This window comes from Solenopsis invicta, chromosome 6, assembly GCF_016802725.1.
Source record: "Solenopsis invicta isolate M01_SB chromosome 6, UNIL_Sinv_3.0, whole genome shotgun sequence".
Lineage (NCBI taxonomy): Eukaryota > Metazoa > Arthropoda > Insecta > Hymenoptera > Formicidae > Solenopsis > Solenopsis invicta.
In genome coordinates, this window is record NC_052669.1 from 18,974,857 (window position 1) to 18,996,502 (window position 21,646).

A 21,646-nucleotide genomic window follows, 5' to 3' on the forward strand; every position below is an offset into this window, starting at 1 on the left:
ATGAGCATGTATATGTATAAGTTTCACTAATATCCGTTTTAGCGTAATATCCGTTTTACTTTAGCGTCTTTGTTTTCAGCGTATCGCAAACAATGATAATAGAATTATACACATGACATAGAATTATGCACATATGACAAATATAATGACATGCTGAATGTATCCCGTCGAAATTGTAGAAAATATTTAATCTTCCCCGAGGATCTCTTTCTAAAGAATATGATCCTTTATAAATATCCCTTCCTTCGTATCGTGACTCTTGGAAATTGAGGCTTTCCGATCCATTCACAGACGACCGGACGGGTCTCGGCAGGCGGCAGGCAACAAAGGACCCCATAAGAACTCTGTAGAAGGGGCAGCGACAGACCCTCTCCAAACCCCAAACGTGACGCATGATGCGTGCAAGTGCGACGAAAACGAATTGTATGTGTTAGACAGTTGTGTGACATTCGCAGGAGCTTTAATCTCGGTTAACTTTGGTGCTACAGATAGTAACAAATATATCTCGAGTTGTGATTAAAAACTATTTCAGTGACATTAAATTTACATTGAAATTTCGTGTTGCCATGTATCGCAAATAAATATAAAAAATATACTTTTACTTGTGTCTGTCTCCTATAATTTCGTACGTATTAAGTTTAATTAAACGAATTTTTGAGCTTTTATTAAATCAGGGATTCTCAAACTTGTGTTGGACTGCGATCTATTTTTTTTTTTATTGGCAAACTTTCACGACCCATCTACCTTTAATAGTGGATATAAAAAAGCAATGAAAAGAGTAGTTGATTATTTTTTTACACTACTTTATATTACATTACTACTTTTATTTTTGAGTTTTTATTCGATATAATTTTTTAAATTAAATATAGTTTTGTAAATCTATTTCTCTAATGAGGTATCATAGTGTGAAGAACGTGCTTATTTTTTATTTCGTTGATAACATTGATGCGAATCATTTTCATGAGTAAAAAGATTGATAATTATACTTTACTTCAAAATGTGGTTTCGATTCCATCGCTGAAAAATTTTTCGCCACCTACCAAAAATCGGCTCGTGATCCACCGATGGCGACTCACTTGAGAAATCATGTCTTAGAGCATATTGTTAAAAAGAAAATAAATAATTATTGATTAAAATGGAAACAAGCCTTCAACGTGAGAATATCAATATACCAACATTACGATTCGAATAAATAATACTCTTAAGAGAAAGTGTTTCAGTAAACTGATTACTAGATCAATAACTGACAATGTTTCATCAGGTAATATCAAATATTAAGTAATCAAATATTAAATAATATTTAATATTTGATTACCATCAATTACAGATATAATAATCAGTTTACTGAAACACTTTAACACTTTTGTCAAGGCTATCTGTTGGAGTAATTAAAATAATTGGAATAATCTTGGCATGTTTCACTAGTGACTCGAGGAAAATGTTTCATTAGCCTTTACTGGCAAACTGGTATAGGATGACGGGAAAGTTCAGAAAAAAGAGGGTGTTATATTTGTAGATAGGTTCAGAAGGGTCGCCGGACGGCCAGGCACGAGGCAAGAGACCATAGACCAAAGTCGTCAGTTGTTCGCAGATTGTCGATGCGCTAACTGCAGCGAAAATTGATCGTCCGTTTTAGAACTTTGTTTCTCTGTTCGTACGGCGTAATTATAAATATCACAATTAAAGGCATCGACATCACCGATACTGCGCGGGGTGAAAGGAGGTTTCGTTTCGTCCGATTGAAGTCGTTCGCGCACTAATCCAAGTAACGCGTTACGTATCGTCTGTGGTTACGTGTGGTTTCTGTCTTTGTCAGCGAGGAAACACTCGGTTTACCGCGTGTGGGCCGTGCGGCGACAAATTCCAGCCGACAGCGTGGGACGATCAGCTTGAAACAAAAGAGAACCGCGTCGACCACGTGACGGCACAAAGTGCAAGACGCCGGCGCGGTGTAATCATTTCGTTCCGGCGATATGACAGGCGGGAGGATGGGAGCAGAAGGAGACCCAACGACAATAATCGTCTACGCAGATGTTTACACGCAGGAAACTCCGAGCACGTCGGAGCATGAGCTCAGGTGAGTGCGCGACGTGTGTGCGTGCGTGCGTGCGTACAGCCACTGCAGATGCGTGTGTATGCGCCGAACGTGCGTGATGTTACGCGTTCGTTACGTCGAGGTTACGTCAAGTTTTCCGAGTATGTACATATTAACCGAATCATCATTAGCTCGTGTTATCATTCGAAAGAAAAAGCGGTAAATGACCTGATCGACGAGAGACACGAGTGTATGAAGACGTAAGAAATAAACCTCCTCCCTCCCCCCCCCCGATTAATCAAGAATTAGAAGAAAAAAAAAGTATAACTGTTTAACGTGCCCTTCTTTTATTTCGTCTCGTTTAAAGTGACAGGATGAGACAAAGACGGTTTGACACATATCACTGATTAAGCCTTGATCTCCTTTCATTTTCTCCATAGATAATCAAAACAATCGCCAATTGAAGTAATAAAAAAAAAAAAAAAAAAAAAAACAATTTCTCCCATAAACACTACAATATTTCTAAAATATTATACGAATATTATTAAAAATTCAAATAATATTAAAACAATATTGAATAATATTGAATAATATTATTTTAATATTATGGGAATATTGTGTTAATAATGCTATATATGTGTCTTTTTTTATGTAACATTCATAGTATATTATTTAAACATACGTGGAATATTATGAAAATGTTTTACGAAAATTGTGGTGAAAAAATCAATGTGAATTATTATGCATAGAATCGTAAACTTTATAATTATTACATTTAAAAGTTATAATATTCTCGATAATTTAAAATATTGAAATAAATAATATTACTTATACTTTTTCATATAACATTCATATAATATTATCAGGAGTGGACATGTAATCACTTTTATTACTATTAAATAATATTTCAGAAATATTATTTAATATTATAAATAACATTGCAGCGCTCACAGGGAGTTGCGCGTCTTTTATAAAAATACGAGCGAGAGAGAATTTATAATTTTTTTAGCGTGCGTCTGCGAAACTTCACCTCGGCTCCAAAGGTCTAACGGGCACAATGCACATACAAAAGTTTTCTGTTACGGTCTGTTTGACATTCGTGGTACGATCCGTACGATTCGCACATGGGCCGGCGCCGTGCAACGTGGTGTGTAACGCCACGGTACACGCCTTAACATTAAATATCCCCGTCTCTCCTTTTGTATGCGGTATCTCGTCCTCGGCGGGCGGCTTCGAGTGCCGGGTAGTAGCGTTACGTGTCCTCGGGGAACTTTGCGTAACTCGACACGTGCTAACTCGACGGCCGAATGCGCGAATTTTCCGAGAAACTAATGCTTGCGCAGCGCAAATGAATCCTCTCGCGTGTGTCAAACTAACGCGAGAAATTGGTTTAGCCAAGGTGCGGACTAAAACGCGAATGCAGTCGTCAGAATCGCGCATCCAAAACGGCAATGGCGATTCGCCACGGCCGCGCCAAAGGCCGGGGAATATTCCGCACGCGAACGCGTGCGCTAATAAATAGCGGCTATTATAATTTGTACGGGATATATTCTTCTGAGAGACGCGTTGGCACAGGAGTTCCAATTTTTTTATCCTCGCACGCTTCTCTCGCTTGCTTGAGAACCGGTTTCATATCGACCACGTTTACATGCGCGTCTCAAAAAGGAGGCGCGACGTGAGCCGAGAAAGGAGCGTGAGGTACCTTTCGACGAAGCGCAAACACTTTATTTGATATTCGGCAGCGAGAGGAGAGGAAACGGAGAAATCCCGAGTCACGAAACGAGCCGAAGGAACGGATAATCTGGAAGACCCACTTAATAAAATTGCAACGAGATTAACCCTCGACCGACACTCTGGGTGTCGTACACCCGGGCCTGCTTACAAAAATGCTTGGCATTCATAAATCGTTCGCTCCTTCTCTTCTGAATATTTCAAATGTATTCAACTTCTCGGTTTTCGCACCTATGCAGTCTTCTCTTGATCTTCTGGTATACCGATTAAAAAAAAAGAAATTGTTCAAATTCTATGCGTGACGTATCGAAATATACGCAATTGAAATGGTGACGTACACCCATGTGTGGCAAAATATAAAGAATTCAATATAATGTGTCAGCTGAGGGTTAAATGATACATTACGATGTACTTGATTTGTTATGTCAATTGTCAGTATTAATTCTGCTCATCACATGTCCGATATTCGGAGAGCTGGGCAAAAAGTATTTCAAATACAAAATATTGTACAAAATACTATGCCAGTATTTTGTAAATATTTGTAAAATATTTCAACTACAAAACACGAAATACTGGCGACTTCGGTTTAAAATACAAAATATAAATTGTATGTTGTATGGTATTTCAAGTCGAATGACTGCCAGCATTTTGTATTATGTAATTCAAATACTAATACAAAATATTGTACAAAATACTGGTATAGTATTTTGTACAATATTTTGTATTAGTATTTGAATTACATAATACAAAATGCTGGCAGTCATTCAACTTGAAATACCATACAACATACAATTTATATTTTGTATTTTAAACCGAAGTCGCCAGTATTTCGTGTTTTGTAGTTGAAATATTTTTTTTCCAGCCCTGCCGGTACAATTTGCACATAATTCCCACGTAATTTTCTTTAGTTAGAGCTAGATTAAGATCGCAAAGGATTTTATATCATGGCGGGGTTAATAAATACGCGCTATATATATATGTCAATAAAACTTGTACATAAAGAGACGATTGTCTGGTCGCACGCATAGTTGTAAACGAAACTACAGTGTAACGCGAGTTAATATTAGCTTTAGCCGTTAAAAAATACAATGTTTTCTGACAAGTATGAGCGGTCGCACGTTTACCATGAACTAAAACAAATGGAAAACGTGAAAAAAAGCCTCATTACTAAACCAAAAAAGCCTCCTTGGATGCCGAGAAAAACTCTGTTTGAGTAAGTTCGTTTTTTAACATGTATGTTTATCTGGTCCGCTCGAATCCACTTTTTTAATCGCGCATACTTTTAACCGACAGATTAGTAAATCACAGTTTATCTCGTTTAACGCAACCCGTGTGGAATATTTGGCTACTCGTTGGGCACATTAAAAGATGTTTACGTGAGAAGATTGAATTCCAACGGAAACGGACTGTTGCAAAACAGATTTTATCCAACGGCTCTATTAAAAGCGACCAGTTCGCCTTGACCGTGGCTATAATTATACATGTCAATCTTTTCGGTAAACTGTAAAGACACAACAACCCAATAAAAATGTTATGTTTGTAAATATATTACTCGTCTAAAAATACGTTCGTTCTGCACGCAGTTTATCGCGAAATTTATTGCAGTTGTGTTATTTAAAGACAAGTGCTCGCTTGTCGAACAATATAACATTACTGATAACTTCAACTCTCTGAGACAACATTAATACAATATTCCCATAATATTAAAATAATATTTAAAATATTGAATACTGAATAATATTCTCGAAATATCATTTTAACATTATTTTAACTTTTAATAATATTCGTATAATATTTGAGGAATATTGTAGCAGTTATCTGTAAAGAGTTTCCTAATAATTCTCATAAATTATAGTTTTAAGAATTTTTCATTTTATGAAGATTTCTGAAAAATCTTAAACTTCTTCAGATAAATTTTCTTTGGAAATTATAGAACAGAAAATACAAGAAATCTTAGAAATGTTTCAAAATTCACATAGATAAAGAATTTTAGAAAAGATATAGACTCTCACAGCACTATTGAAAAATGTTCTAATTCATTTAAAAAATCTTGAAAGTTTTCTAAAAAAAAAAGAAATGATAAAATTATACAGAGTTCTGAAAAATTAGTCAGCAGTGACATTGATTGTAAAAAAAATTATTGAATCTGTTGTTTTATCACACGGGAACGAGAGTGAGATTAGAATAGCAGTGTAAACACGTGCAAAATTAACACTACTCGTACACTACTCGTTATTAACGGTCTGAATGTTATCAGTAAAGATATCAAGAGATACACTGTAACCATTTATAATACAATGACATTTCCCTGTTTTATATGCGCATAGTCATGAAAAAAAACCAATTAAAGACGCCTGTGATACATTTCTTCGAAATTGCCGTATAATTCATTTGCCGTAACGTTAGAACGCGACCGTTTCGGCTTTCGCCAAGATTAATTAACGCACAAGCGGTGTACACTCATTCGTATTAAATCCACGCAGACATCATCGCTCAATCCTCTCCCGTATCCGTCCACGTCATGCGGTGCTACGCACGTTCACATAATTGTTGCACGCCTGTGGTTACTCGTATCGTGACACACTAAAGTTGAATCTTTCTCTGTTTTTCGTCGGTAGCCGCGGACGCTCGTGGTCGACGTTATCGCGCGAATTCGCGTGCAGTTTTCATCCGATTTTCCAGTCTCGCCACGGGAAATAAGATCGCGAAGGATCACGCATCGTCGCGCGCAATGACGGAGCTAAATACTCGACGTGTGTTAAACAAGGCGTGAAGTTCGAAGAGACGAATGTTTGTTAGACGCTTATAGTGTGATATAACCACGAGTGAGCGGGAATTTTCGGCCTGTGTCCTAATCGTCATAGCGAAACATGTTCGGCCACGGCAAGTCGCGGCATGGGGGTCATGGCAAACCGAAGAATACCAAGAAGCATCACGTTCGAAACTGGATGCACTCGCAGAAAAAGAAAAAGCAGGAGGCTAACCTCTTTGCGTAAGTCAGATTCCTTATCTAGCTCCGTTCTTTAACAATGGCACAACAGTCGCTCTTGCGTTTCGCAATCCCGGAGCGCTCACGTCCGAGCTCCGAAAAACGGACTCTATATATTATTCCCGATTATTTCGGTGGCTTCAGTCTTCCACGATGTAAAAGTTCAAGGACAGAATTTCGTCGCGTTTCCATTGTCAATCGGGGGAATCGTGTTTTTCGTACCCGACACGTCCGCGTTTCTCTACGCTACGCCGATGCCACGATGAATTTCAATTCACGCGGCAGAGCTCTCATTCCGAGTCCCTTGTCCTGCGTGGCGAGCGTGACGTGCGCGCGCGTATACGCGCGTGCACACGTACGTACGTAACCTCCTGCGTGAGCGTGAGATCGTTCGAGGTGCCTTTGCGCTCGTGCAGTTTTGATCGTATCCGTCATCGATCGCGTCAATCGCGACCGTACCAACGGCAACAGTGAGGTTCCGCAGCAGCAGCAGCAGCAGCAGCAACGTTCGCGTCACCGCCAACGGTGCCAGCGTCACGATGCGCCTTAAAAATCCGTGGCAACATGGAAGTTACGAGTAAGTCGAGAGAGAAAAGAATGTTCGGTGTGAATGGGTTGTAGGTTAAGCTGCCCTTCGCTCATCCTGTAATCCTATCACGTGTTCGCCCGGTTGAACATGGTTGAATTCTTTCGGTGGCACGCAGGAATGGCTCGCACCGGCGGCGGCGCCGGCGACACGCTAAGAACCCGGTACAATTTACCAAGTCCTACCGCCTAATAAATAATAATCGTACCGTCCGTTCAGTTTGTTATTGTGGAAAACGCTGCGTTTGCTACCTGCTTTTATTGGCGACTCGTAAAGATTTTACTTTTTATTTAGAGTAATATAATTTTGACTTTTGGCTGAATGTTTTTAATTAGTTAATTATTCAATTAATTAAATGTCCTGGCAGCCTTTTTAAATTTATGTTAATGTTCCTGCAATAATTAAAAATTTCAAGCAATATATTTTGCATTATTTATATTACGATTGCGCATATTAAATTAAATTAATTATTGTCAAAAAATAAATATTAACAATGCTATCTTTGTTATGTAAAGTATTAAAATTGCTTAGCGAATGATAAAATAAATGCTTAGAGCGCAAAGATCAATTACACTGATAGATTACTATGACGACTTTCTTCGAATTCCGTGCTTCGATCAATACCGTACAAAGGTTGGTATTTGTAAATACTCCATGAGAGGAATCGTAAATGTGATCTAGTCGGATTCATTGATTTCAAAACTCCGTTACTAAGAACCTACTTCGCGGTCGTCTACTTTCTCTCCAACGATTTTTTAGTTCATCATGTCACCGAATGTGACTTTATAAATTATAACAAATATAAAAATTGATAAGTCTCATTTTTTATTTTTTTCTATATAAGTCTATTCTTCATTAAAATATTAGCAAGAATTCTCTTAGTTTTTTTTTTTATAATATATCCTATTTCTTCTTCTCTATAATCATTTTAACTTTTCTGTTGCCTTCATTTGTTTCTCTTTCTACGACAATTAAAAAAATTACTACCCGAATGCTGTTTATAAAAATAATGTATTATTTAAAATACAAAACAATATGCATTATTTTTTTAATCTTTACAATATGAATATTAATATATGGGCATCTCGCTTTCGACCACTTTTTCATCTATTTAAAATAGTTTAAAAAAATCTTTAAAAATTCATGAGCACACCTTCAAATCTCTAGAACAAATGTGTGTACTTGATTTTGAAAAAAATAAAATGTGTAATTTAATTGCTTTTGAAATTTTGAGAAACTTTCACAGGTAGAACTCGATCGGATACGAAATATCCACGTTTGTAGGAGAAGGTTTAATGTCCGATGCAAAATATGAACTAATGCCGGAAACAGTTTTCAATAGATCTTTAGGAAGTTAGCAATTAGATTTCGGAGAACAGATCTCCGTTAATTTTTTCTGAGATTCCATCTCTGGTATTTTATGGTGTAGAACCTTCGTACCTGGTACGGCACTGCCGTACAACACGTGTAAAGCTCGTTCAAGGGTGGGATAATGTTCTCAGGGTTCAGGTCGGACAGTTTCACGACGACCGTTGACGGTGCACGGCAGTGCACGGTTATAGCACTCGTTTTCCAGCTCCGGTATGCGTTTCGCACAGTCAGCATTTTGATTCGAATTTTCGGTTACGCGTGGTCCAGTGCTCGGTTATCTCGATTATCTCGATGTGAGCAAGTGATATGACAATCATTAAAAATATTTCGCACGCGTTTACTAAACAGAAAAATGATTATCTGTGACACAACACGTATGAAATCATGCCGTTATAATTCATCATTCATTTCTTATTGATTTAATTTATTGTCTCATCAGATAATAAATTAAATTAATAAACAAGTAGATTAACTTTTGTCATTAACATTTTAATTATCAGAAAATAAATTGCAAGTTAGAAAAGAGTAAATTTGCAACTGTGGGTGGGGTTAATTAAAGTTAGCCTGACAAACTCAAAGTCTGTTGTTAAAAATAACAGAAACCTGCGCTTGTGTAATATTGTGTTGCGGAATTGATTACCGTGATGGTTTGCATTTCGTGCACACGAATGTTCTGCACGCATAGTATCATATAATGTATCTCAACTCGATGTACACGATACATGTGTTTCATAAGTATTTTTTTTCTTGTTCCCACATTCTCATTTTATTTCATCTCAAAATTCCATTCGCTTCGACGTCGAGATTTGAATACCAGTTTCTTAATACCAGTTTCTTAATGTAATTCACGCGATTTTTGTCAGCGGAGCTGTAATCGTATACGCGTCACACGCTACTGATTATCACCTTGACTTTGCTGGCAGAATTTTTTCCAACAGCAAATTCGCATATTAATAAGAGGGAACGTAATAAAAGAATGAAAGACAGCGTGAGAAATTTTTATGAGCTTGTACTATCGTTGCTCGCTTTCGATTATATTGTTTGATACTAGATTTCGATCTCTCAAATAATTAAGTAAAAATAGCGATAAATAAAAGTTTCACAGCGAAATCATTTTATCTGCGACTTTTATCTTAATACAATGAGACATTAAAATAATCACACGATATTTATTCGAGCGTTAAAAAAACAATCTGAATAACGTTATGAATTATATTGCTGCATAATTTTCAACGTTATTATTTTCATTTTTTAAGTTTATCTAATTATTTCATGAATATAATCGCGACTCAAAAAAATGTTACGTGAAAAGATCGCGGTCTTATACATATGCATATTCATCAATCATAACGTAGAAAACCTGGTGCATAAACGTAATTTTCCATTGTCATCCGCGCATGAAGAAACGAAGGTTATATGCATTTACTTTGCGGAGTAACTCCGGTATTGACATGAAATATTTCAGCTGCTTCGTAGCGCAGCTGTGCAGTTTTCTCTCTAATTTTGACCTAGGCGAATACAATTGCCTGGGAGGGTACAGTCTCAGGATCCCCTGGCATTGTATAGCTAAAGCGTTTTATAACGTCACATGGAATTTTCTCGTTCTTTCTCAAACCGAATGACAACGTCCCGCCACGTGTCTGCTTTATCTTTTAAGGATGGTCATAAATTTTCTAGCACAACTGATCTTTAAAAATTAGCTAAAAATTGTATTTTTATTGAAAGCGATATTCGAACGAATTATTAGTGCGACATCTTTTTTTTATATCTTTTTTTATGAAATTAACGAAAAATATTACGCAAGCATGTGTTGCATTTTAACGAAATCTTTAATATTTATTTTCCTATCTCGCAAAAAGGATTTTAAAGTGGCTTTATTTTATTAACTTTTTCAATTTTTTAAAGAGGTAGGGACGGATTCGAGATAAATGTTTGTAGAAAGAATAATTACATTCAGATACTAATCAAATTTTGATCGACGATAAGATATACAACGTAAATCTAGTTGATTAGCTTCATTAGCTTTTATTAACTGACAGAATGTCTACGGTATTCAGTCCACTAACGTACTCCACGTGCGCGAGACTTGATCAATTGGCACGTAATCGGCGCGAGCGATGTACCAGATGCGACACAGATCGTAACTACATGTAATCGTAATAATCTCTTTATGACGGTAGATTTCTGCGATGTTTACACAGAAACGCGCGTATCAACGGTCGTATATTTAGTCGTATATTTAGACGTGGTACCGCGAGCGTACATTTGACGGAGCCCGAGACGTTCTTCCACAGAGAGAGTCAATTTCTTCTGCAGTTCAGTTGTTTTCTTATGTATGTTCAGAACCAGTGAGAATGCGAAATGTGATTAGATTAGATGAATTAGATAAAAGCTACATCACACCGACTGTGACTGCGTAGGAGTGATAGGAGTATAGTGTTTCAAACACGAAGTGCTGCGGCAAATTTACAGACATTTCACACGACGAAAATTGGACTCTTGCGAAATATGTTGAAGCAAGTGTCATTTTATTCCACCCTAACTGCGGAGGAAAAGACTCGAACGCACCCTTGCAAGAAGACTAGGTGGTAGGTTCTCCTTCCGAGAGGATCTCGAAAATTGTAATCTCTTTTCGCATTTCGTAAATATCCGGAAAAGGCATTCTCTCTTTATCTATTATGTACCCAGCGAATCTAAATCGTCATATTCGAATAAAACGTTCTCTAAAAAAGTAACATTTTACATGTTTTTAACATTAAATGTTTCTAACAATCGAAAATCGAAAGCTTTGGCACATGTACCCTGTAAGCGCGTAATATTATTTAAATATTAAATAATATTCCTGAAATATTAATAAAAAGTGGTTATACGTTCACTCTTGATAATATTATATAAATGTTATATAAGAAGTAAATAATTTTATTTACTTCAATATTTTAAATTAACGGAAATATTACATTCTTTAAATGTAATAGTTATAAAGTTTATGAATATTTTATGCGTAATTCACATTAATTTTTTACCATAATAATATTCGTAGAATATTTTTACGAATATTAAAGTAATACACAAATATGTAAAAACGGGCGTAACATTAATACAATATACATATTCTCATAATATTCAAAAATATTATATTCTCGGAATATTATTTTAATTTTTAATAATATTCGTACAATATTGTGTGCTTATAGGGTAACGATTTAATGTTTCTATCAATTTAGATTAACTTTAATTTAACCTCAGTATAACTTACGTGTTATCTTTTTTCTTCTTCTAAAAATTAGAAAAAAATTAAAAGTAAAATAAACTCGCTTTTCTTGAATTTTAGAAAATTAATTAGTCTTGTTAATTTTTTCAAAACAACACTTCTTTTCTAGCTTTTAGCAAAATGGGATGGACCGTATTGAAAATATATTCCGTTTGTTTCAGCGTGATGATGTCCTCGAGCGACCCATCATCTCCGACGCAGGCATCGATATCCACAACGAGTTTTGATGTGCTAGACGACGCAAGATTGGAGAAGATTAATGTAACTCCTGTAACGTCGCAACTGACGAAACCCGTGATTTCACCGGCCGTGAATACCGATGCCGATGCGATAGAGGAAGCAGTGCCGATCGTGCAGACGACATTACCCGTGCCAGAATCGGTACCAAAACTCGAGAAGAATGGTATCGAGGTGAAAACGAAGAAATCCCCTGACGAGCCGAACGACGAATGCCTCATCAACTGCATTTATTTTACACAACAGTGCTGTGACTGCACGATATCTTAAGATCATTCCTTAGCTAGATAATGTCGAAGAAGAAGCAGCACCTCGCGACTGTTCCGATCAATTTTGGATCTCGAGGCGTCCCTCTTCTACGTAAAATTTAGGATCTGACATCATAATAAGTATTGCGCGTCGTTAGGATTTGTGATAGACGAGAGAGTATGTAATAGAAAGATTCTATGGTGCGACGTGTAAAAAAATTTTGTAAATGTGTACGAATGAATGTGTGTTGCCCGTAATTATACATATATATATATATACATAATTTTTGATACATCGCATATTTAATCGAGCATTAAATACACGATTAAAGGCGATTGATAAGAAGCACAATGGGTAATTAATTAACTTATATTTTTAGAGTGTACGTCTCTAGCTGAGAAAGTTGTACTTGCAATCTATGCAAATATTCACTGCCATTAAGTGGTAAAAATCGTGTCGAAAGACATCGTAAAAGTCAATTGTTAGTCCGTAAGCATTTCCTCGCAATATTTATAGAGCAAGTTACTTGCTGTACCATTACATGTCTTCCTAACAATTTGACATTAACGTTAATGTCAATGATGCACACTTGACAGTATTAACCGTGACAATCGTTTAAACATTTATATCTGTTTATAACTTTGTAATTTATTATAAGAGAACGGATTTGTTGTCACATCGAAGATATAGATACATTTTCTATTTGAAAATGAGAGCAACATAAATAATATTAAACTTCCGACATAAGGATGTGTTTGTTATTAACGAAGAATAATCCGAGAAGTTCTGTATTTCTTTAATGTGTTAGAGCAACTAGAAGTAGTAGCATTTCTACAGCGCAACTAATGATTAAATCGAATTTTGTCTTACAATCTATTTATTTAATCTAATTATTTCTTTTACTCGATAATTAAAAACACAGCTTACAGATTTAAATATTTTTTGTTCACTGTTTTCTGTATTCTATATCATAATTCCGTCCGAATTGCGGTTTAATCATTGCTGCGCTTTTCCAATAGCATAGAAATCGCATAGACATTCCCAATATATGAATTGCATATAAATATTTATATAAATATATAAGTATTTATATTTTGATAATAATCGGAGGCTGCAAGTATAATGTGTAATTTATTTAAATTTATTCAGATGAGGACTAGATTAGTTTTGTAATATTACAACGTACGAATTCAATGTGAAGGTGTAATACTAAATAATAATATTCATTTTTTAAATATATTGTGAATACGTGTCTCCTAAAACGTTGCACGAAATAAAAAATGCAAAATTAAAATTTCGAAAACAGGTAAGTACAATAGGTGCTAAGATTCTTAATAATTAAAAATCAACAGTTACATATTCTCAAAGGTCGTACTTGAAACTCTAAAATAGCAGTAGCATCTATGATTCAACATTTTATGTAGGTCCAATACTTTGGTAAGCGCAGCTAATTGCACAATTGTTTATTATTTGAAATCATATTTCGCCAATGATAAAGCAAATTACTCTGCAGTTACTTATAAATTTTTTAAGTAAATTTTCATCATTTTGTATTTTCTCTATTTCAATTGTTTTCTGAACTAGACTAACTCCATCTCTCACTCTGACTTTACTACTTACAATTGTTGCATGATTGCATATTTATAAAATTAAAAAAAAAACGAATAAAAAAATGTCCATTTGACATATATCACTAGAATAAAAAATAGATATTTTGGAATAGAAAACTCTTGATCTCGATGACCTTAGAGTAGCAGAAATTGACTGTATTATTTCACAAATGAATAACTTATTTCAGAACATTTTACAATTAATTTTATAATTAAAGCAAAATATGAGTACTCAGGAAGTTTCATTAAAGAAACATTATGATATTTTGGATATTTAAAAAATAATTTTATAAAATAAAAAAGATGCATGACTCGCTGTATACATTTTTGCTTCTACTGCGTTACGATTCATATATGGGTAACGGATGACCCTCCGAATTGAAAACCCATCTATCCAAATCTATTAATTGCCTAGTGTCATCAAATAACAAGTACAAGTATTTTAAAGTTTCGGCAAACCAGAAACTTTCTGTCATATCTTGCTGGCGAGTGTGTTGAATGTTCCGAACGTTACCAATACTCGTGTAGCCACCTTCGACTTTGGTATAATTCTCGAATGCCTGCCAAGACCAGTTTTATTAGAGATATATATCTAATAAAATTCCAGGAGAGAAGAACAACACTCACCTGAAATATCTGCCAACCCCAATCCTGATACGTTTTATTTCCCGTAAAATACCACATGTAAAATAGACTCTCGACGAACTCGGGCCTTAATAAATTATGAGCGTCGTTCGTTTTTACATACATATCCATTTGATTTTCACCCTCCATTTTCTACAGAATCACAAAACGATAGTTATAAATCTTTTTTTCTTTGACGTCTATTGTTGCAAATTAATCTTTCGTTCCATTTTTTATCAGAGTTAAGATTACTTTTGCCAAACTTACTTGTATATTAAAATAAGTAATTTCAGGTGCGAGGAACGTGGGCTGGATTGCGTATGTTTGATAACAAGTTTTAACAAGTTCTTCCGCAAGAGCATTGTGCTCCTGCGGCAATCCATGATGCACGCCTAACGCTAAAGTACCTCCTAAGTAGCACGTGAGATGATCCTACAAATATAAATTTGCACATTTGCAAATCTGTTTAATCTAATGATTTTAATCTACTTTGTATTCGGAGCTATTTACCATTTTCGGTTTAATTTCTTTGTTCGCGCCGACCAATTCAGCGATGAATAGATATTTGTTGACGGCAGTATGCTTAACGAGATGCTTTTGCGTTCCGGCAATGCCAAACAAGTAATCGTCGCGCAGGCTAAAAATATCAACGATACAGACCTCGTTAAAAACTCTATTCTATACGATTGTAGCTTCACTAATGAAATATACTAACTAGTCTATGGTTTTTCCAGTTTGTAACCATTGTTTTAATAAGTATTCGTAGTAACTATCACCGCGGGCACCTAACGTAATCGTAGCGTATTCTCGAAACTGCCCGGTATTAGCATTGATAAAGATTGGAACTAAACCATCATATTTTTCTAATTTATGTACATGTTCGGAAACTCTTGCCGCTGCAGTCTGAAAAAACTCATATAATAAATATCTACTAATGCGTTTCAAATGTTACTTTGATTCTAAAGTTACCTCAAACTTAAGTTGCCCTGTACTACGACTAAGATCACGAAATTCTAATTGAATGGAAGTAACTTCACTCGTGCTACTGTCAGGACCCCATTTGGGACTGTGAGCACTTCTAGTACCAAGATTCACGTCGGAATATGGAACACCTGATCTAGTAGAAAAAGCTGGCATCATGCGATCACCTAAATCCATCTTGAATGCCATGGATAAATTGATAAATTATTATTTACATTCAAATTTTTAGACTAACTAAAATTACAAAGAACCTAATATACTTACAGCCTTATTTAAAAAAAGTATATCACCAGAAAGATGATACGTTGCTAGTAAACCACCTAATACCCTAATTGTAACTTCAAATAAATTAACATCTCTATTCATTGTAAATACTAAATTATCTTCCACCCATTTCCTCGCTCTCGAATATTCTGAAACATCGCGCAAAAAGATCCCTTTTTATTTTATTTTTTTCCACTACTAATGTGTGAGATGTTATAAAAATTAATTTGTATACACACCATCATATAATCCCATTATATATATAGTATCCAATGAATCAACTATAGTAAGGCCCAAGCCAAACCATTCATGATATCTCTTCGATATCGGTTTAACGTTATCGTGACCCCATGCATATTTCTTATACCCATTCCAGGAATGCTTAAATGCAGCTACAACAGCTTCTTGCCTACTATTTTGCGGACCTAAAAGCCCAAGCATTATGCCACAATATAATCTAATTATACTTATTATCTGTCATTTTATTTTAATTATAATCTACCACTAAATCTCAGGATGTTTGGCTTTGGCTGTGGCGGTTCACCAATTTGATCATCATCGACTTGATTAATTTCTGGTTGAAATTCAGGCTCCTCAATTACTTCACCAGGTCCAGCACCCTGTTCTTCATTATCTACAACAACTTCCTCTATTGCCTGTGAAATAAAAGGAAGTTTGATGCTTTTGTATTACAGATTCAAGAGCTCTCTTCGAGATACTGCATACCTTCTCATACTTGGCAGTTTCTTGTACAACTTCTACATTACTATAATCTACCTCATTATCAGAGGTACCAGCTTTGGTTTCGCTAGGCAGGAGGAGATAAAATATTACAAGTAAAACTGTGAATATCGCAAAGTACAGGATATTTCTTTGAAACCTGGACAACTGGTTCCATTGCTGAAAGAAAGACGAGTAGCCGAATGAGAGAGACAGCTGTACGCTAGTCCAAATCAGTCGCGTAGGTTCAAAGTAACGATATATTTGCGACGCTTATTGACGAAAAGATACGTACCCTCCGTAAACTGCGCGAAGTGCCCCGTGCAAACGACCCGCTTTCATGAATATTTAAACTAATGTAATCTGATTTACCCGAGTCTCTTGGCGTGAACATATTTTCATGCAGGTTAACTTGTTCCGGCACGTATGGAAATCGGCTGTGTCGCCAGAACACTTAAAGTACGACACTGCGATGAATTAGTCCAACATGCAGAGGTCCTCATTTATACGTTTTGGTCGTGTATACATTCAACGTTTTTACATTTTCATTCAATTCATATTATTATTGCTTTGTTAACGTGTACCCTGCACATGAAGCAGATGGCGTTCACGTGCTCTCACGTACTCCGGTTACGTGCGCGTGTGTTGGTAGATTCTCTAATGTGTCGCGTGTCGTGGTGTCGTGTCGCACGTTTGCAGTGATTGCCGGTTGTGTGACGAGTTCTTGTGACATAAACAAAGCAATAAAACGCGATAAACGTCCGATAACTCATTGTTTGAGCGGTTTTAGCAAAAGCACTTAAAATTCAGACCACAATGTGCCTCGCGAACATATCCGGCGTGCCGGATAAACATTGGCAACCACCCTTCGTTGTCTTCGAGACTACGTAAGTTTCTTAACTTAACACTCGTTTCTTGTGCATTGCTAATCGATTCTAATCCTTAGGATGGGTGAAATAACCCTCGAGCTATACTGGAAACACGCCCCTATCACATGCAGGAATTTTGCCGAGCTCACGCGACGTGGATATTATAATGGCACCAAGTTTCACAGAGTCATCCGCGACTTTATGATTCAAGGTAACGCATTAGAAGATTGTAACAGCAACACAAAAGTTTTATACACAACACTTTACTCTCATGATTTTATTTTTAGGTGGAGATCCTACTGGGACAGGAAAAGGTGGCATGTCTATATATGGCGAATGTTTCGATGATGAGATACATGATGATTTGAAACACACAGGTAATTTTTTACTGACAAGCGATTAACTATTGTTGCCTTAATGCAACTATTTGAGTTAAATGATTTTAAAATTTATATAGGGGCTGGAATATTATCAATGGCAAATTCTGGACCAGATACAAATGGATCACAGTTCTTCATAACGCTTGCGCCTACTCAATGGCTCGATGGAAAACATACAATATTTGGTAAATTATAGCAAATTAGTTGTGCCTATTTATGATTTAATTGATGTAACTGTTGATTACATATAACTATAAAAAATTATCTTTATCCTTTTCTGTACTTAACAGGTAGAGTACATACTGGCATGGCGATAGTAAAAAGAATTGGATTAGTTGAGACAGATAAGAATGATCGACCAGTAGATGACGTTAAAATTGTAAAAGGTTCTGTAAAGAACGTGTAATTTATTCAAGGAAATCTTTTACAAAAACATAATTTTTAGAATTTTAAAATAAGATATATTAAATAAATAATTTTTTTTATATATCTGTATTTTTTCTTACATGATCCATAATAAGGATAGACACTATCATGGTAAGCTATTGTATAAATATAAAATGTTTTACTTGTAACTTGCAGTCTCCGAATTGTGCTACGTTATCATTAATAACTATATTCAGATTTACTTAAAAAGTAATTTGTATTTTATTTATATTATACAATTCATCAATATCAAATATTTGTCGCCCTCTGTTTCTATAGAGCTAATAACTAACTCGCAATATTAATTTCTTATTATAATTGTATTGTGATTAAAAAGCATGTAAAATAATATGTATTATTTTACTTGTTTTTTAATTACAACTGTAATAAGAATACAGTATTGCAACATATTTCTTCCATATTTTATGTATTTATTTTAACTGATTTGTCTTAATATTCTAAAGATTGTGGTCATTTGATATCGCTATAGAATCAAAATTAATTCTCAAAGATCATAGTTGTGCAATCTAATAGCTTTTAGGTCCTGCTGCACAATTTATCTTTCTCTCCTTACGTTGAAAGAAAAATAGATAAACTATGAACTAGTGCAGCCCAGTGCAGCCAGTTCAAATAAAGGTGTAGGCCTCTGTATTACCCTATATATTTTTTGTGCGCAGAACCTAACCTAACCTAACATAAGTTTGCGAGACGAATCGACGCGGCCGCGGCCGACACGTAGGATCGTAGTGCCGCCATCTGTTGCACTTTCTGATATCTTCGTCGATAATATAGTAAAGAGCACTTACCATTATCCCACGACGATCCTGCGTCGACACATCCAACGCCATCGGCGTCGCTCCAATTGTTTACCTCTCCTACTTGCTCCATCGCCGGCGGACTCCAAGGGAAAGATCCAACGAAGTATCCACAATATCGGGCACAACACTTGTAACTTGCACCACAATAAATGCACCATTCACTATATATCACATCAAGTTTTATTTGCACTCTACATTGCCTTTTTGCTACGTACTTCGTGCTGATGCTATGCAGCATCGTGCACTCCACTTAGCATTCGAAAAATTCACTCTCGGAGTAGGCGATCGTTGCGGACGATCGTTACGGACGACCGGAAAAGAGGTTGTGACATATTACGGGATGCACGGATAATTGCGACGTTTCATATACGCGAATGCGAACGGCACCCTTCACTTCCAACCGGCCGTGTGCCCGCGAAATCTATTCGCGACTGTTCGAAAGCGCCACTGGTGTTAAGGTAACCTCATTAAGAACCCGCTCCGTAAACATTGCGATCGCGGCAGGAAATATGCTGCTAAGAGCCGGCTGTAGCGATTAACAGCGATTAATGGCGTGGTCCGACGCGTGTCGATGATTCATAGGAATGATGATCTGGACGAACGTGCGGCGTCGTTTACGGCACTCTTGACGACGATCAGATCGCAATGCTCGTTCTCGGCGTATTGACATCGCGATACGCGGCAAATTCATTCCGAAGCGGCCAACCATGATGCATTTCTGTACCCCGCCATAAATGCTAGTCGGAGCGTGAGTCGAATGTGTGAAAGAGAGTGACAGAGACACGAACGAAACTTCTAGCAAGCGAAAAATCGAACAATGAAACATAAAAGAGGCTCTCTTCTCTCACATTCGACATTTACGCACCGATCTTCGTTGTCGCGAGGTTCGACGTACTACTGTGGACGACACCGGCGGCCGCTGCTCCGCGAGACCTCGAGGTCACCTTGCTCCCAGTGGTGCTCTCGAGCGATGCACGCGTTGCGAACACGCTCACGAACGCGACGTTACCTCTCGGCATTGTCGATGACAGCCGGACCGCTGACAATCACCGGGGAATACGGGGAACGACTCGCCGGAGTCCGAGCGTCGTGCCGACGCGGCGCGTTGCTGGACCGTTGACTGAGTTCGAAACGCTTGCGATTCTCGAAACGACGGGAGCCAATCAGAGCGGCCGGTCAGTACGTTAGTCTCGAAATATCGAAAGCAACGAGTCTACCTCGATTGACGTATGTACCTTGTTAGCGAGCCTACCTGCACTTTCCAAAAATCAAAAAATGGCTTGTCCTATGATGTTTACAATTAAGATATGATCGCGAAATATTGAAACAAACGATGATTGAATATTACATCCGGGCTTTTATGTTTTAATTAAGAAGAAATCCTTGAAAAAATTAGGCATTTCTAGAGTATTTCCAGTATTTTTGATTTTTTATTACTATTGGAATCGAGACCGAGATTAATATTATAATAATTAATATTATAATCGAGAAAAATCTATATAGACGATCATAACAAGATCTTGATGCAAAATCATACAGCAAACAATATTATGAAATATTCTTGAAAAATATTTCTTAATCTTTCTAAAAAATATTATGAAAAACATTTCAGAAACGTTTTATCAATATTTTAAAAAGATTTAAAAAAATAAAAATGGTAATATGTTTAAAAACGTTTTAGAAATCTGTCTAAAATATTTTTAAAAATATTATTTTATACCATCTAAAAATATTATAAGAAATATTTTAAAACAATTTTAACAATATTTTAAGAAAGTTACTTTTAATTATTTCTGGAATTTTTTTTGATCTAACAGATATCAAAATATTTTTAAAATATTTTGTATAGAAATTTAAATGTTTTAAAAACATTTCGTATCTCTTGTATAGAGATTTAAATATTTTAAAAATATTAAAATTTCTATACAAAATATTTTTAAAATGTTTCTATGTCTGCTAGATTAAAAAAATATTTTCAAGAATATTTTAGAAATAATTAGCAGAAACTTTTTTAAAATATTGTTAAAAATGTTTTAAAATATTTCTTATATTTTTAAATAGTATAAAAAAATAGTTTCTCTAGATGTGTATAACATTTTCTATAAATTAAGTAACTTTCTTTAATTTATTGCTTTAAGATCGAATTAAAGGGAGAAAAATTATTAAATTTATATAAATAGGGAATTATACTTACCCCAAAGTTGCTCTACTGGGGCCTCTCTCAGTCCTCCTCATCCTCTCAGTCCTCCAGGTAGTTGAGTCTCTTGCTTTCGTTGCACACGCGAAACATTCGCCGAATGCTAAGTGAAATGCACGATGCTACATACTAGCACGAAGTGCGTAGAGAAAAGACAATATAGAGTGGAAATAAAATTTAATGTGATATATAGTGAATGATGCGTTTATTGTGATGCAAGTCACAAATGTCGTGCCCGATATTATGGATACTTCACTGGATCTTTCCCTTGGAGTTCGCCGGCGATGG

The 21,646-nt window shown here is 36.0% G+C and overlaps 5 protein-coding genes across 10 annotated transcripts in view; 3 read left to right on the forward strand and 2 right to left on the reverse strand.

Annotated features, from left to right (window-relative positions):
- The window catches only part of LOC113003799, a 154,038-nt gene extending 133,509 nt beyond the window's left edge, over positions 1-20,529 (reverse strand). The window contains exon 1 of one of the 2 annotated variants that reach the window (XM_026134829.2): positions 19,150-20,527. In XM_026134829.2, the coding sequence (XP_025990614.2) occupies positions 19,150-19,399 (250 nt within the window). In that variant the 5' untranslated portion in view covers positions 19,400-20,527. Of the gene's footprint in view, positions 1-19,149 lie in introns of both variants that reach the window. The other variant, XM_026134828.2, reaches the window with a different exon arrangement.
- Positions 1,941-13,700, forward strand: LOC105204045 (centrosomal protein of 97 kDa). Of its 5 annotated transcripts, XM_039450572.1 has the most exons (3): positions 8,989-9,005; positions 11,133-11,300; positions 12,145-13,700. In XM_039450572.1, coding segments are annotated over exons 1-3 (516 nt in total). In that variant the 5' UTR covers positions 8,989-9,003; the 3' UTR covers positions 12,491-13,700. The 5 variants fall into 5 exon arrangements, with proteins under 5 accessions (XP_011171358.1, XP_011171357.1, XP_011171367.1 ...); XM_011173056.3 differs by lacking the exons at positions 8,989-9,005; positions 11,133-11,300 and adding an exon at positions 1,941-2,077; XM_011173055.3 differs by lacking the exons at positions 8,989-9,005; positions 11,133-11,300 and adding an exon at positions 6,367-6,758.
- Positions 4,519-5,331, forward strand: LOC113003800. Its single transcript, XM_026134830.2, has 2 exons — positions 4,519-4,979; positions 5,060-5,331. Exons 1-2 carry the CDS (start codon positions 4,855-4,857, stop codon positions 5,271-5,273), a joined length of 339 nt encoding a protein of 112 aa, XP_025990615.1. The 5' UTR covers positions 4,519-4,854; the 3' UTR covers positions 5,274-5,331.
- On the reverse strand, positions 14,215-17,256 carry LOC105204046 (endoplasmic reticulum mannosyl-oligosaccharide 1,2-alpha-mannosidase). Its single transcript, XM_011173067.3, has 11 exons — positions 16,964-17,256; positions 16,675-16,848; positions 16,451-16,604; positions 16,188-16,373; positions 15,949-16,097; positions 15,673-15,861; positions 15,419-15,606; positions 15,214-15,340; positions 14,971-15,135; positions 14,707-14,856; positions 14,215-14,639 (listed from the first exon to the last, which is right to left on the reverse strand). The coding sequence occupies exons 1-11, from the start codon at positions 17,060-17,062 to the stop codon at positions 14,421-14,423; spliced, it is 1,800 nt and encodes a 599-aa protein (XP_011171369.1). The 5' UTR covers positions 17,063-17,256; the 3' UTR covers positions 14,215-14,420.
- LOC105204047 (peptidyl-prolyl cis-trans isomerase-like 1) lies at positions 17,314-18,404 on the forward strand. Its single transcript, XM_011173068.3, has 5 exons — positions 17,314-17,555; positions 17,615-17,748; positions 17,825-17,914; positions 17,995-18,102; positions 18,208-18,404. The coding sequence occupies exons 1-5, from the start codon at positions 17,485-17,487 to the stop codon at positions 18,321-18,323; spliced, it is 519 nt and encodes a 172-aa protein (XP_011171370.1). The 5' UTR covers positions 17,314-17,484; the 3' UTR covers positions 18,324-18,404.
- Positions 20,530-21,646: the final 1,117 nt, after the last annotated feature.

What these genes read in the sequence shown, in the direction of transcription:
- LOC113003800 (XM_026134830.2), top strand. Translation starts at nt 4,855, where the DNA reads ATGTTTTCTGACAAGTATGAGCGGTCGCACGTTTACCATGAACTAAAA. An exon ending in CCGAGAAAAACTCTGTTTGA is followed by an intron (nt 4,980 to 5,059) that starts GTAAGTTCGTTT and finishes TTTAACCGACAG; the next exon opens with ATTAGTAAATCACAGTTTAT.
- LOC105204045 (XM_039450572.1), top strand. An exon ending in CCTTGCAAGAAGACTAGGTG is followed by an intron (nt 11,301 to 12,144) that starts GTAGGTTCTCCT and finishes CGTTTGTTTCAG; the next exon opens with CGTGATGATGTCCTCGAGCG.
- LOC105204046 (XM_011173067.3), bottom strand. Translation starts at nt 17,062, where the DNA reads ATGTTCACGCCAAGAGACTCGGGTAAATCAGATTACATTAGTTTAAAT. An exon ending in AAACATCCTGAGATTTAGTG is followed by an intron (nt 16,374 to 16,450) that starts GTAGATTATAAT and finishes TTGGGCTTTTAG; the next exon opens with GTCCGCAAAATAGTAGGCAA. An exon ending in AAGAAATTAAACCGAAAATG is followed by an intron (nt 15,136 to 15,213) that starts GTAAATAGCTCC and finishes TTATATTTGTAG; the next exon opens with GATCATCTCACGTGCTACTT.
- LOC105204047 (XM_011173068.3), top strand. Translation starts at nt 17,485, where the DNA reads ATGTGCCTCGCGAACATATCCGGCGTGCCGGATAAACATTGGCAACCA. An exon ending in TGATGATTTGAAACACACAG is followed by an intron (nt 17,915 to 17,994) that starts GTAATTTTTTAC and finishes AAATTTATATAG; the next exon opens with GGGCTGGAATATTATCAATG. An exon ending in TGGAAAACATACAATATTTG is followed by an intron (nt 18,103 to 18,207) that starts GTAAATTATAGC and finishes TGTACTTAACAG; the next exon opens with GTAGAGTACATACTGGCATG.